General features: G+C 37.1%; 1 protein-coding gene across 1 annotated transcript; it reads right to left on the bottom strand.

The window, feature by feature from the left end:
• Positions 1-13,864: 13,864 nt before the first annotated feature.
• On the bottom strand, positions 13,865-15,267 carry LOC133755453 (syntenin-1-like). Its single transcript, XM_062185561.1, has one exon. The coding sequence runs from the start codon at positions 15,198-15,200 to the stop codon at positions 14,304-14,306; it is 897 nt and encodes a 298-aa protein (XP_062041545.1). The 5' UTR covers positions 15,201-15,267; the 3' UTR covers positions 13,865-14,303.
• Between the last annotated feature and the right edge of the window lie 1,731 nt (positions 15,268-16,998).

Below are 16,998 nucleotides of genomic sequence, written 5' to 3' on the forward strand. Positions count from 1 at the left end.
ATAACAACAGACACCACAGAAATAAAAAGAATCATCAGAAATTACTACAAGGACTTGTATGCCAGCAAACAGGGAAATCTATCAGAAATGGACAGATTCTTGGACACATACAACCTACCTAAATTGAGCCAGGAAGACATAGGAAACCTAAACAGACCCATAACTGACACAGAAATTGAAACAGTAATAAAGGCCCTCCCAACAAAGAACCAGATGGATTCACCGCTGAGTTCTACCAGACATTTAGAGAAGAACTAACTCCAATGCTTCTCAAACTATTCAGAGCAATCGAAAAAGAAGGAATTCTCCCAAATTCTTTCTATGAAGCCAGCATCACCTTAATTCCTAAGCCGGAAAAAGATGCAGCATTGAAAGAGAATTACAGACCAATATCCCTGATGAACATAGATGCAAAAATCCTCAATAAAATTCTGGCCAATAGAATGCAACAACACATCAGAAAGATCATCCACCCAGACCAACTGGGATTTATCCCTGGTATGCAAGGATGGTTCAACGTCCGCAAAACAATCAACGTAATACACCACATTAACAGGCTGCAGAAGAAAAACCATATGATTCTCTCAATAGACGCAGAGAAAGCATTTGATAAAATACAACACCCTTTCATGATGAAAACTCTAAGCAAACTGGGTATGGAAGGAACATTCCTCAATACAATCAAAGCAATATATGAAAAACCCACGGCCAACATCCTATTGAATGGGGAAAAGTTGGAAGCATTTCCGCTGAGATCTGGTACCAGACAGGGATGCCCACTCTCACCACTGCTATTCAATATAGTTCTGGAAGTTTTAGCTAGAGCTATTAGGCAAGAAAAAGAAATTAAAGGGATACAAATCGGGAAGGAAGAAGTCAAACTATCCCTCTTTGCAGATGATATGATTCTTTATTTAGGGGACCCAAAGATCTCTACTAAGAGACTATTGGAACTCATCGAAGAGTTTGGCAAAGTAGCAGGATATAAAATCAATCCACAAAAATCAACAGCCTTTGTATACACAGGCAATGCCACGACTGAGGAAGAACTTCTAAAATCAATCCCATTCACAATAGCTACAAAAACAATCAAATACCTTGGAATAAACTTAACCAAGGACGTTAAAGAACTCTATGATGAAAACTACAAAACCTTACAGAAAGAAATAGAAGAGGATACCAAAAAATGGAGAAATCTTCCATGCTCATGGATTGGAAGAATCAATATCATCAAAATGTCTATTCTCCCAAAAGCAATTTATACATTCAATGCAATACCAATCAAGATACCGAAGACATTCTTCTCAGATCTGGAAAAAATGATACTGAAATTCATATGGAGACACAGAAGACCTCGAATAGCCAAAGCTATCTTGTACAACAAAAACAAAGCCGGAGGCATCACAATACCTGATTTTAGGACATACTACAGGGCAGTTGTTACCAAAACAGCATGGTACTGGTACAGAAACAGATGGATAGACCAATGGAACAGAATAGAAACACCAGAAATCAATCCAAACATCTACAGCCATCTTATATTTGATCAAAGATCCAAAACTAATCCCTGGAATAAGGACAGTCTATTCAATAAATGGTGCTGGGAAAACTGGATTTCCATATGCAGAAGCTTGAAGCAAGACCCATACTTTTCACCTTACACAAAAATTCACTCAACGTGGATTAAAGACTTAAATCTACGGCCCGAAACCATCAAATTAGTAGAGAGCATTGGAGAAAACCTGCAAGATATAGGTACAGGCAAAGACTTTTTGGAAAAGACCCCAGGAGCACAGGCAGTCAAAATCAAAATTAACATATGGGATTGCATCAAATTGAGAAGTTTCTGTACTTCGAAAGAAACAGTCAGGAAAGTGAAGAGGCAACCGACAGAATGGGAGAAAATATTTGCAAACTATACTACAGATAAAGGGTTGATAACCAGAATCTACAAAGAAATCAAGAAAATCCACAACAACAGAAGAAACAACCCACTGAAGAGATGGGCCAAGGACCTCAATAGACACTTTTCAAAAGAAGAAATCCAAATGGCCAACAGACACATGAAAAAATGTTCAAGATCACTAGCAATCAGAGAAATGCAAATCAAAACCACAATGAGGTTTCACCTCACCCCGGTGAGAATGGCTCACATCCAGAAATCTACCAACAATAGATGCTGGAGAGGATGTGGGGAAAAAGGGACACTAACCCACTGTTGGTGGGAATGCAAACTGGTTAAGCCATTATGGAAGTCAGTCTGGAGATTCCTCAGAAACCTGAACATAACCCTACCATACAACCCAGCCATCCCACTCCTTGGAATTTACCCAAAGGAAATTAATTTGGCTAATAAAAAAGCCATCTGCACATTAATGTTTATTGCAGCTCAATTCACAATAGCTAAGACCTGGAACCAACACAAATGCCCATCAACAGTAGACTGGATAAAGAAATTATGGGACATGTACTCCATAGAATACTATACAGCAATAAGGAACAATGAAACCCAGTCATTTGAAACAAGATGGAGGGATCTGGAAAACATCATGCTGAGTGAATTAAGCCAGTCCCAAAGAGACAAATATCATTTCTTTTCCCTGATCGGCGACAACTAACTGAGCACCAAAGGGGAAACCTGCTGAAATGAAATGGACACTATAAGAAACAATGACCTGATCAGCTTAGGTCCTGACTCTAGATATAGAATGTAATACTTTATCCTTATACTTTGCGTTTCTGTGTGGGCACAAACTGATGAGCTCTTTACTAATGATATACTGAAGTGATCTTCTGTATATAAAGAGAATTGGAAATGAAAAAAAAAATAACAACCAGGTATTGAAGGGGAAATGGCATAGAAAGTTAATTAATTTGAAAAAGAAATCATGTGGGTTCTCTGTCTTTAATGTGCTGTACATTGCTATTTGATGCTATAATTAGTAATCCAATGGTAGTTTTTTTCACTTTGTAGTGCTATATCGGCAAAATGTTGAAAACTTTACCTAATATATACTAAGCTGATCTTCTGTATACAAAGAGAATTGAAAATGAATCCTTACATGAATGGAAGGGGAGAGGGAGCAGGAGAGGGGAGGGTTGCAGGAGGGAGGGATGTTACGGGAGGGGGGAAGCCATTGTAACCCATAAGCTGTACTTTGGAAATTTATATTCATTAAATAAAAGTAAAAAATAAAAAATAAAAAATAAATGTTCTCTGATACAAATATTCAAAACAATAAAGTCCATCGATAATATCCAGAAACACAAACACAGGGGCTGTAGCAAAATTTTGGATTGAGTTAGCCAAAACACAATCGGATATTTAAGGTTTCATCCAGTCATATCCGGAAAAACTGGTGTGGAATTCGTATGCAATGGACCGAGAAAATCACAGTAAAAATGGTTTTGGAGAAAAGCAAAGTCTTTATGTTAGGCAAGTGCATAAAATGTCATCTATACAAACAGAAATATCATGTTTGTTTGCCGCAGTTCCTCTAGCTTTTTCCCTAGAAAATACGAATGTGTAGAGCTGGTGTTCCCATGATGAAGCAATTAGTGTTTCAACGGAACAAAATGAAATGTTCCCTGATAAAAATATTCAAAACAATAAAGACCATCGATAATATCCAGTGCCACTGCTTTCTCCCTAGAAAATACGAATGTGTAGAGCTGGTTTATTGATGTGGAACCAATTACTGTATCCAAACTCAAAAGAAAAAGTTGCCCGATAAAAAACATTCAATACAATAAAGTCCATTGATAATATCCAGAAAACACAAACACAGAGGCTGTAGCAATATCTGGGATTGAGTTAGACAAAACAAAACTGGATATTTCCGGTTTCATCCAGTCATATCGGACAAACTGTTGTGGAATTCTTATGCAATGTACCGTGAAAATCACAGTAAAAATGGTTTTGGAGAAAAGCAAAGTCTTTTCGTTAGGCAAGTGCATAAAATGTCATCTACACATATATAAATATCATGTTTGCCACAGTTCATCTAGCTTTCTCCCAAAAAATACGAATGTTTAGAGCTGGTGTCCCCATGATGAACCTATTAGTGTTTCTACAGTACAAAATGAAATATTCCCTGAAAAAATATTGAAAACAATAAAGTACGTCGATAATATCACGAAAACACAAACACAGAGGCTTTCACAATATTTTGGATTGAGTTAGCCAAAACACAACCGGATATTTCCGGTTTCATCCAGTCATATCCAGACAAAGTGGTTTGGAATTCGTATGCAATAGATCGAGAAAATCACAGTAAAAAGGGTTTTGGAGAAAAGCAAACTCTTTTCGTTAGGCAATTGCATACAATGTCATCTAGACAAACAGAATTATGTTTGTTTGCAGCATTTCCTCTAGCTATCTCGTTAGAAATTATGAATGTGTAGAGCTGGTGTCTCCATGTGGAACTTAGTAGTGTATCCATGCACAATATTAAATGTTCCCTAATAAAAAACATTCAAAACAATAAAGTGCATGGGTAATATCAGGAAAACACAAACACAGAGGCTGTAGCAATATCTGGGATTGAGTTAGCCAAAACAAAACTAGATATTTCCGTTTCCATACAGTCATATCCGCAGAAAATGGTGTGGATTTCGTATGCAATGGAATGAGAAAATCACAGTAAAAATGGTTTGGAGAAAAGCAGTCTTTTCGTTAGGCAAGAGCATAATATGTCATCTAGAGAAATAGAAATATCATGTTTGTTTACTGCAGTTCCTCTAGTTTCTCCCTAGAAAATACGAATGTGCAGTGCTGGTGTCCCCAAATGGAACCAATTAGTGTTTCTACGGTACAAAATAAAATGTTAGCCGATAAAAAACATTCAAAAGAGTAAAGTCCGTTGATAATATCCAGAAAACACAAACACAGAGGCTGTAGCAATATATGGGATTGAGTTAGCCAAAACACAAACGGATATTTCCGGTTTCATCCAGTCATATGCCGAGAAAGTCGTTTGGAATTCATATGCAATTGACCGAGAAAATCACTGTAAAAATGGTTTTGGAGAAAAGCAAAGTCTTTTCATTAGGCAAGTGCATAAAATGCCATCTATACAAAAGAAATATCATGTTTGTTTGCCGCAGTTCATCGAGCTTTCTCCCTAAAAATACAAATGTGTAGAGCTGGTGTCCCCATGATGAACCAATTAGTGTTTAACGGTACAAAATGAAAGGTTCCCTAATAAAAAATTCAAAACCATAAAGTCAATTGATAATATCAAGAAAACACAAACACATAGGCTGTAGCAATATCTGGGATTGAGTTAGCCAAAACACAAACGGATATTTCCCATTTCCTCCAGTCATATCCGGAGAAACTGGTGTGGAATTCGTATGCAATTGACCGAGAAAATCAGAGTAGAAATGGTTTTGGAGAAAAGCAAAGTCTTTTCGTTAGGCAAGTGCATAAAATGCCATCTATACAAAAGAAATATCATGTTTGTTTGCCGCAGTTCATCGAGCTTTCTCCCTAAAAATACAAATGTGTAGAGCTGGTGTCCCCATGATGAACCAATTAGTGTTTAACGGTACAAAATGAAAGGTTCCCTAATAAAAAATTCAAAACCATAAAGTCAATTGATAATATCAAGAAAACACAAACACATAGGCTGTAGCAATATCTGGGATTGAGTTAGCCAAAACACAAACGGATATTTCCCATTTCCTCCAGTCATATCCGGAGAAACTGGTGTGGAATTCGTATGCAATTGACCGAGAAAATCAGAGTAGAAATGGTTTTGGAGAAAAGCAAAGTCTTTTCGTTAGGCAAGTGCATAAAATGTCATCTAGAGAAACAGAAATATCATGTTTGTTTGCCACAGTTCCTCTACCTTTCTCCCTAGAAAATACGAATGCGTAGAGCTGGAGTTCCCATGATGAAGCAATTAGTGTTTCAACAGTACAAAATGAAATGTTCCCTGAAAAAAACATTCAAACAATAAAGTCCATTGATAATATCCAGAAAACCTAAACAAAGAGGCTTTTACAATGTTTCGGATTGAGTTAGCCAAAACACAACCAAATATTTCTGGTTTCATCCAGTCATATACGCACAAACTGGTGTGGAATTCGTAAGCAATGGACCAAGAAAATCACAGTAAAAATGGGTTTGGAGAAAAGCAAAGACTTTTCTTTACAAGTGCATAAAATATCATCTATACAAACATATATCTCGTTTATTTGCCGCAGTTCCTCTAGCTTTCTCCCTAGAAAATACGAATGTGTAGAGCTGGTGTCTCCTTGTGGAAACAATTAGTGCTTCCAAGCAGAAAATGAAATGTTCCCTGATAAAAAATTCAAAACCATAAAGTCCATCGATAACATCCAGAATACACAAACACAGAGGCTTTCACAATATTTCGGATTGAGTTAGCCAAAACACAACCTGATATTTCTGGTTTCATCCAGTCATATCCGGACAAAGTGGTGTGGAATTCGTACACAATGGCCCAAGAAAATCACAGTACAAATGGTTTTGGAGAAAAGCAATGTCTTTTCATTAGGCAAGTGCATAAAAAGTCATCTATACAAACAGAAATATCATGTTTGTCTGCCGCAGTTCCTCTAGTTTCTCCCTAGTAAATACGAATGTGCAGTGCTGGTGTCCCCATGATGAACCAATTAGTGTTTCAACGGTACGAAATTAAATGTTCCCTGATAAAAAACATTCAAAACAATAAAGGCTGTGGATAATATCAGGAATGCACAAACACAGAGGCTGTAGCAATATCTGGGATTGAGTTAACCAAAACAAAACCAGATATTTCCAGTTTCATCCAGTCATATCTGGACAAAGTGTTGTGGAATTCCTATGCAATGGACCGAGAAAATCACAGTAAAAATGGTTTTGGGGAAAAGCAAAGACTTTTCATTAGGCAAGTACATAAAATGTCATCTATAGAAACAGAAATATCATGTTTGTTTGCCGCAATTCCTCTAGCTTTCTCCCTAGAAAATACGAATGTTTAGAGTTGGTGTTCCCCTGATGAATCAATTATTGTTTCAACGGTACAAAATTAAATGTTCCCTGAAAAAAACATTCAAAACGATAAGTCCTTTGATAATATCCAGAAAACAAAAACACGGAGGCTGTAGCAATATTTGGGATTGAGTTAGCCAAAACACAACCGGATATTTCTGGTTTCATCCAGTCATATCCGGACAAACTGGTGTGGAATTCGCATGCAATGGAATGAGAAAATCACAGTAAAAATGGGTTTGGAGAAAAGCAAAGCGTTTTCGATAGGCAACTGTATAAAATGTCATCTATACAAACAGAAATATCATGTTTGTTTGCTGCATTTCCTCTAGCTTTCTCCCCAGAAAATATGAATGTGTAGAGCTGGTTTACCCATGATGAACCAAATAGTGTTTCTACGGTACAAAATTAAATGTTCCCTGCTAAAAACATTCAAAACAATAAAGTTATCATAATATCCAGAAAACACAAACACAGAGGCTTTCACAGTATTTCGGATTGAGTTAGCCAAAACACAACCGGATATTTCTGGTTTCATCCAGTCACATCCGGACAAAGTGGTGTGGAATTCATATGCATTGGACTGAGAAAATCACAGTAAAAATGGTTTTGGAGAAAAGCAAAGTCTTTACGTTAGGCAAGTGCATAAAATCACATTGATACAAACAGAAATATCATGTTTGTTTGCCGCAGTTCCTCTAGCATTCTCCCTAGAAAATACAAATTTGTAGTGCTGGTGTCTCCATGTGGAACCATTTAGTGTTTAAAGCACAAAATTAAATGTTCCCTGAAAAAAAAAACATTGAAAAATATAAAGTCCATGGATAATATCAGGAAAACCCAAACACAGAGGCTTTCACAACTTTTCGGATTGAGTTAGCCAAAACACATCCAGATATTTCTGGTTTCATCCAGTCATATCCGGACAAATGGTGTGGAATTCGTATGCAATGGACTGAGAAAATCACAGTAAAAATTGGTTGGAGAAAAGCAAAGTGTTTTCGTTAGGAAAGTGCATAAAATGTCAACCATACAAACAGAAATATCATGTTTGTTTGCCACAGTTCCTCTAGATTTCTCCCTTGAAAATACAAATATGTACAGCTGGTGTCTCCATGCAGAACCAATTAGTGTTTCCAAGCACAAAATTAAATGTTCCATGAAAAAAAAAACATTGAAAATATGAAGTCCATGGATAATATCAGGAATATACAAACACAGAGGCTGTAGCAATATCTGTGATTGAGTTAGCCAAAACACAACATATATTTCTGGTTTCATCCAGTCATATCCGGACAAACTGGTGTGGAATTTGTATGAAATGGACCGAGAAAATCACAGTAAAAATGGTTTTGGAGAAAAGCAAATCTTTTCGTTAGGCAAGTAGATAAAATATCTTCGATACAAACAGAAATATCATGTTTGTTTGCCGCAATTCCTCCATGTGGAACGAATTAGTGTTTCGAAGCACAAAAAAAAAAAATGTTCCCCAAAAAAAATAATTCAAAAAAATAAACTCCGTGGATAATATCAGGAATAAACAAAACAGAGGCTGTAGCAATATATGGGACTGAGTTAGCCAAAACACAACCGGATATTTACTAAACATCCAGACATTTCCGGACAAACTGGTGTGGAATTCCTATGCAATGGTCCGAGAAAATCACAGTAAAAATGGTTTTGGAGACAAGCAAAATCTTTTCGTTAGCCAAGTGCATAAAATATCATCTATACAAACAGAAATATCATGTTTTTTTGCCGCAGTTCCTCTAGCTCTCTCCCTAGAAAATACGAATGTGTAGAGCTGGTGTCTCCATGTGGAAACAATTAGTGTTTCGCAGCACAAAATTAAATGTTCCCTGAAAAAAATCATTCAAAACAATAAAGTCTGTGGATAATATCAGGAATAAACAAACACAGAGGCGGTAACAATAGCTGGGATTGAGTTAGCCAAAACACAACTGGATATTTCCGGTTTCATCCCATCATATCCGGACAAACTGGTGTGGAATTCCTATGCAATGGACCGAGAAAATCACAGTTAACATGGTTTTTGAGAAAAGCAAAGTCTTTTCGTTTGACAAGTGCATAAAATGTCATCTATACAAACAGAAATATCATGTTTGTTTGCCTCAGTTCATCTAGCTTTCTCCGTAGAAAATACAAATGTGTAGAGCTGGTGTCTCCATGTGGAACCAATTAGAGTTTCCAACCACAAAATTAAATGTTCCCTGCGAAAAAACATTCAAAACAATAAAGTCTGTGGATAATATCAGGAATACACAAACACAGAAGCTGTAACAATATCTGGGATTGAGTTAGCCAAAACAAAACCGGAGATTTCCGGTTTCACCCAGTCATATCTGGACAGTGCAGAATTCGTATGCAATGGTCCGAGAAAATCACAGTACAAACGGTTTTGAGAAAAGCAAAGTCTTTTTGTTAGACAAGTGCATAAAATGTCATCTATACAAACAGAAATATCATGTTTGTTTGCCACAGTTCCTCTAGCTTTCTCTGTAGAAAATACAAATGTGTAGATCTGGTGTCTCCATTTGGAACCAATTAGAGTTGCCAAGCACTAAATTAAATATTCCCTAATAAAAATATTCAAAACAATAAAGTCCGTTGGTAATATCAGGAATACACAAACTAGAGTCGGTAACAATATCTGGTGTTGAGTTAACCAAAACACAACCGGATATTTCTGGTTTCATCCAGTCATATCCGCACAAACTGGTGTGGAATTCGTATGCAATGGACCGAGAAAATCACTGAGCAAATGGTTTTGAAGAAAAGCAAAGTCTTTTCATTAGGAAAGTGCATAAAATGTCATCGATACAAACAGAAATATAATGTTTGTTTGTCGCAATTCTTCTAGCTTTCTCCCTAGAAAATACGAATGATTAGAGCTGGTGTCTCCATGTGGAACCAAATAGTGTTTCCAAGCACAAAATTAAAAGTTCCCTGATAAAAACATTCAAAACAATAAAGTCCATGGATAATATACAGAAAACACAAACACAGAGGCCGTAGCAATATTTCGGATTGAGATAGCCAAAACACAACGAGATATTTCTGGTTTCATGCAGTCATAACCCAACAAAGTGGTGTGGAATTCATATGCAATGCACAGAGAAAATCACAGTAAAAATGGTTCTGGAAAAAAGCAAAGTCTTTTCGTTAGGCAAGTGCATAAAATGTCATATTTTCAATGAGAAATATCATGTTTTTTTGCCGCAGTTCCTCTAGCTTTCTCCCTAGAAAATACGAATGTGTAGAGCTGGTGTCTCCATGTGGAACCAATTAGTGTTTCCAAGCACAAAATTAAATGTTCCCTGAGAAAAAAAATTCAAAACAATAAAGTCTGTGGATGATATCCGGAAAACACAAACACAGAGGCTGTAGCAATATCTGGGATTGAGTTAGCCAAAACAAAACCGGATATTTCCGGTTTCATCCAATCATATCCGGACAAACGGGTGTGGAATTCGTATGCAATGGCCCGAGAAAAACACAGTACAAATGATTTTGGAGAAAAGCAAAGTCTTTTCGTTAGGCAAGTGCATAAAATGTCATCTAGCCAAACAGAAATATCATGTATGTTTGCAGCAGTCCCTCTAGCTTTGTCCCTAGAAAATACGAATGTGTAGAGCTGGTGTCTGCATGTGGAATTAATTAGTGTTTCCAAGCACAAAATTAAATGTTCCCTGACAAAAAACTTTGAAAAAAATAAAGTCCGTGGATAATATCAGGAATACACAAACACAGAGGCTGTCACAATATCTTGGATTGAGTTAGCCAACACAAAACTGGATATTTCCAGTTTTATCAAGTCATATCCAGACAAACTGTTGTGGAAATCCTATGCCATGGACCAAGAAAATCACAGTAAAAATGGTTTTGGAGAAAAGCAAAGTCTTTTCGTTAGGCAAGTGTATGAATTGTCATCTATACAAACATAAATATCATGTTTCTTTGCCACAGTTCCTCTAGCTTTCTCCCAAGAAAATACGAATGTGTAGAGCTGGTGTCCCCATGATGAACCAATTAGTGTTTCTATGGTACAAAATTAAATGTTCCCTGATAAAAACATTCAAAACAATAAACTCCATTGATAATATCCAGAAAACCCAAACATAGAGGCTGTAGCAATATTTCGGTTTGAGTTAGCCAAAACACAACCGGATATTTCTGGTTTCATCCAATCATATACGGACAAAGTCGTGTGGAATTCGTTTGCAATGGATCGATTAAATCACAATAAAAATGGTTTTGGAGAAAAGCAACATATTTTCATTAGGCAAGTGCATAAAATATCATCTAGACAAACAGAAATATCATGCTTCTTTGCCGCAGTTCTTCTAGCTTTCTCCCTAGAAAATACGAATGTGTCGAGATGGTGTCTCCATGTGGAACCAATTAGTGTTTCCAAGCACAAAATTAAATGTTCCCTGACAAAAAACTTTAAAAAAAATAAGGTCTGTGGATAATATCAGGAATACACAAACACAGAGGCTGTCGCAATATCTGGGATTGAGTTAGCCAACACAAAACCGGATATTTCTGGTTTCATGCAGTCATATCCGGACAAACTGTTGTGTAATTCCTATGCAATGGACCGAGAAAATCAAAGTAAACATGGTTTTGGAGAAAAGCAAAGTCGTTTCGTTAGGCAAGTGCATGAAATGTCATCTACACAAACATAAATATCATGTATGTTTGCCGCAGTTCCTCTAGCTTTCTCCCAAGAAAATACGAATATGTAGAGCTGGTGTCCCCATGGTGAACCTATTAGTATTTTTACCGTACAAAATTAAATGTTCCCTGATAAAAACATTCAAAACAATAAAGTCCATTGATAATATCCAGAAAACACAAACACAGAGGTTGTTAGCAATATTTCGGATTTAGTAAGCCAAAACACAATCGGATATTTCTGGTTTCAGTCAGCATATCCGGAGAAAGTCGTGTGGAATTCATATGAAATGGACCGAGAAAATCACAGTAAATATGGTTTTGGAGAAAAGCAAAGTCTTTTCGTTAGGCAAGTGCATAAAATGTCATCAATACAAACAGAAATATCCTGTTTGTTTGCCGCAGTTCCTCTAGCTTTCTCCTTAGAAAATACAAATATGTAGAGCTGGTGTCTCCATGTGGAACCAATTAGTGTTTCCAAGCACAAAATTAAATGTTCCCTGATAGAAAACATTCAAAACAATAAAATCTGTGGATAATATCCGGAAAACACAAACACAGAGGCTCTAGCAATATCTGGGATTGAGTTAGCCAAAACACAACTGGATATATCCGCTTTCATCCAGTCATATCCGCAAATCTGGTGTGGAATTCGTATGTAATGGACCGAGAAAATCACTGTGAAAATGGTTTTAAAGAAAAGCAAAATGTTTTCGTTAGGCAAGTGCATAAAAAGTCACGTATACAAACAGAAATATCATGTTTGTTTGCCGCAGTTCCTCTAGCTTTCTCCCTACAAAATACAAATGTGTAGAGCTGGTGTTTCCATGAAGAACCAATTAGTGTTTCCAAGCACAAAATTAAATGTTCCCTGATAAAAACATTCAAAACAATAAAGTCCATCGATAATATCTGGAAAACACAAACACAGAGGCTGTCGCAACATGTGGGATTGAGTTAGCCAAAACACAGGCTGATATTTCTGGTTTCATCCAGTCGTATCCTGACAAAGTGGTGTGGAACTCGTATGCAATTGACACAGACAATCACAGTAAAAATGGTAGTGGAGAAAAGCAAAGTGTTTCCATTTAGCAAGTGCATAAAATGTCACCTATACAAACAGAAATATCATGTTTGTTTGCCGCAGTTCATCTAGCTTTCTCCCTAGAAAATACGAATGTGTAGAGCTGGTGTCTCCATGTGGAACCAATTAGTGTTTCCAAGCACAAAATTAAATGTTCCCTGAGAAAAAACATTCAAAATAATAAAGTCTGTCCATAATATCCAGAAGACACAAACACAGAGGCTGTTGCAACATGTGGGATTGAGTTAGCCAAACTACAACCGGATATTTCTTATTTCATCCAGTCATATCTGGACAAAGTGGTGTGGAATTCACATGCAATGGACCAAGAAAATCACAGTAAAAATGGTTTTGGAGAAAAGCAAAGTCTTTACATTAGGCAAGTGCATAACATGTCATCTATACAAACCGAAATATCATGTTTGTTTTCCGCACTTCCTTTTTTTTTTCACTTTATACATGTTTAATTAGGATAGGCATAAACCAAAACAGAAAAAAAAATAAAGTGTCACTGTCACTTTGTTTGCAGGCAAGAGTCAGGAAATGGAACAAATTACCAGGAAAACATTTTTCCTAAGTAGGTAGGTTACATAATTTTAACATTCAGATGCCAAAATTAGTATTATTCTACTTAATCTACTAATGAAAAGAGGAATCAAAAGTTCATCCTGTTTCGTATAAGAAATTTTACATTAAATATATAGCGCTTTGTTTCTCAGGAAGCAGTACTGGCAACTTGGAGAAGATATTTCTGTTACGTGATGACTAGAAAATGTCAAATACAACCAAGCAGCTATGCTATAGCTCAGAAAGTACTATTAACCTCTTTTGGGCTAGTGCACATTTCAGTTTAATACAGAAGTACATCTTGAGTTTTAGGAAGGCAGCAATAATTATATTTTGGCTTTTGTTCTAGAGCTTAGCATAGTTAAGGCGACAGTTGAAGCATATTAGTGAAGGTAGTTAAAATTTAATGACAATCATCATAATCTCTTATAACCTACATAAACTGTATAATGCTTACATGGAATGAAACCAGCATTATCTAATTGGTGTTTACATACATACAGAGGGAGAAAAAAACCTACCAAAGGCAATCACTCTAAATGTACTATCACGTACTTGTTAAAAATGCAAATATACCATAGAACTAAAATGACGTGAAGAGCACTACTCATTACCTAGAAGAAAGGTAACTGGTTCTCATACAAAGCTAAGCTGGCATCAATCACCCTCGTCACAATGGCTTAGAAAAGCATCAGGTTTCCAGTAGAGAAACTATTCTAGGAAAGTCAGTCAATCTTGTGAAAGTTTCACAGCTGTAAAACCAGGCTAAGACTACAACGACCGTGAAATCTGAGGAGATCAGATGAACCAGTAGATTCCCAGCCATAACGTGAGACGGGAAGGTCCTCATGCAGCATATGCTCCCTGGCTCCGGGAAAGCTTCGTGTGCATAATACAGAAGTAGTTGAGAAAGGAAACTGGAGACGCTCAGCTGTTTCCATTGTGTCCTAACTGTTAAACTTCAGGGATGGTGTGATCCATCAGGCTTTTCATAATGCTTGGCGCCATCCGTTTAATAATATGTTCAAAGATAAAAGCAGGCATGATTGTGACGGTAACTACAGTCCCAGATGTTGATAGTATGTCTGCAATTTGAGAGTCCTTCAATCCAATGACGTTCTGGCCGTTGATCTCACAGATGTTATGTTCCGTGAGAAGACCGTTTCTGGCTGCAGAACTATCTTTCATCATGGATGTTACTTTCCCATTTTTAAAGATAAAGCCAACGTTTCCAGTACTGTCCTTATGCATAGTAATTGTCCGCTCAAAAGGCCTGTCACGAATGGTCATTGTGATCTTCTCTCCAAAAGCCTGTTTGAGCACCTTGTGAGCTTTATCAGAGCTCCAGCCTGCACAGTTTTCACCATTGATCTGGAGTACCTGGTCGCCAAATCTCAAACCAACCAATGAGGCTGGAGAATTTGCCTGGACTAGCTGAACAAATATACCATTATCTATTGATTTAAGCCTGAGTCCAATTTTTCCATCTTGATCCTTACATAAAATGACTTGACGAATCCCTTGTTTAATTTCTACTCTGCGAATCCCAACATCATTTCCAGTTACAGGAGCCACCATATAGTTCATACTGGAAGGTCTTGCTACCAACTGCCCCTGAAGTGGTGCTCCAGAGACCATCACCAGATTTGCATGTATTTCTTCTTCATTTAAACTCAGGCCCATGTATTGAGACAGTTCCGGATACAGTTTAGGATAAAGATTTCCATCTTGAGAGATGGGAGCAGAAGCTTCTGACAAAATTGCTGGGTTGGCAGGGTTTGCAGAAAAAGCAGTCTGAGCCTGAATTACTTTGTCTACCTTCAAGTCTTCAAGAGATGGATAGAGAGACATTTTTCCTGATTTATCTAGACCACAAGGACTCGCTCGCCGCTGCCGCCGCCTCGATCACAGCTAGCGACTTCCGAGACCGGAGAAAAGGAGAGCAGCACGCGTGCGAGGACCGCCCACCAGGCGCATCAAAGCACCGCCCCCCTGTGTTTTCCTCACTTCCTCTAGCTTTCTCCCTAGAAAATACGAATGTGTGGAGCTGGTGTCTCCATGTGGAAGCTGTTAGTGTTTCCAAGCACAAAATTAAATGTTCCCTTATAAAAAAAATTCAAAACAATAAAGTTTGTCAATAATATCCAGAAAACACAAACACAGACGCTGTCGCAATATGTGTGATTAAGTTAGCCAAAACAGAACCGGATATTTCTGGTTTCATCGAGTCATATCCATACAAAGTGGTGTGGAATTTGTATACAATGGACACAAATAATCACAGTAAAAATGGTTTTGAAGAAAAGCAAAGTCTTTCCGTTAGGCAAGTGCATAAAATGTCATCTATACAAACAGAAATATCATGTTTGTTTCCTGCAGTTCCTTGAGCTTTCTCCCTAAAAATACAAATATGTAGAGCTGTTGTCTCCATGTGGAGTCAACTAGTGTTTCCCAGCACAAAATTAAATGTTCCTTGATAATAAACATTCAATAAAATAAAGTCCATCGATAATATCCAGAAAACACAAACACAGTGGCTCTCACAAAATGTGCCATTGAGTTAGCTGAAACACAACTGGATATTTCTGGTTTCATCCAGTCATATCCGGACAAAGTGGTGTGGAATTTGTATACAATACACACAGACAATCACAGTAAAAATGGTTTTGGAGAAAAGCAAAGTCTTTTTGTAAGGTAAGTGCATAAAATGTCACCTACACAAACAGAAATATCATGTTTGTTTGCCGCAGTTCCTCTAGCTTTCTCCCTATAAAATACGAATATGTAGAGCTGGTGCCTCAATGTGGAAACAATTAATGTTTCCAACCACAAATATAATGTTCCGATATAAAAAACATTCAAAACATGTGGGATTTTGTTAGCCAAAACACAATCGGATATTTCTGGTTTCATCCAGTCATATCCTGACAAAGTGATGTGGAATTTTTATGCAATCAACCGGGAACATCTCAGTAAAAATGTTTTTGAAGAAAAGCAAAGTATTTCCGTTAGGCAAATGCATAAAATGTCACCTATACAAACAGAAATATCATGTTGTTTGCCGCAGTTCCTCTTGCTTTGTCCCTACAAAATACGAATGTGTAGAGCTGGTGTCTCCATGTGGAACCAAATAGTGTTTCCAAGCACAAAATTAAATGTTCCTTGATAATAAACATTCAATAAAATAAAGTCCTTCGAAAAAATCCAGAAAACACAAACACAGTGGCTCTCGCAAAATGTGGGATTGAGTTAGCCAAAACACAACTGGGTATTTCTGGTTTCATCCAGTCATACCCGGACAAAGTGGTGTGGAATTTGTATACAATACACAAAGACAATAACAGTAAAAATGGTTTTGGAGAAAAGCAAAGTCTTTTCGTTAGGCAAGTGCATAAAATGTCATCTACACAAACAGAACTATCATCTTTGTTAGCAGCAGTTCCTCTAGCTTTCTCCCTATAAAATACGAATATGTAGAGCTGGTGCCTCAATGTGGAAACAATTAGTGTTTCCAACCACAAATATAATGTTCCGATATAAAAAACATTCAAAACAATAAAATCCGTCGATAATATCCAGAAAACAAACACAGAGTCTGTCGCAATATGTGCGATTGAGTTATCCAAAACACACCCGGATATTTCCGGTT

The sequence above is a fragment of the Lepus europaeus genome, unplaced genomic scaffold (assembly GCF_033115175.1).
Source record: "Lepus europaeus isolate LE1 unplaced genomic scaffold, mLepTim1.pri SCAFFOLD_49, whole genome shotgun sequence".
NCBI classification, from domain to species: domain Eukaryota; kingdom Metazoa; phylum Chordata; class Mammalia; order Lagomorpha; family Leporidae; genus Lepus; species Lepus europaeus.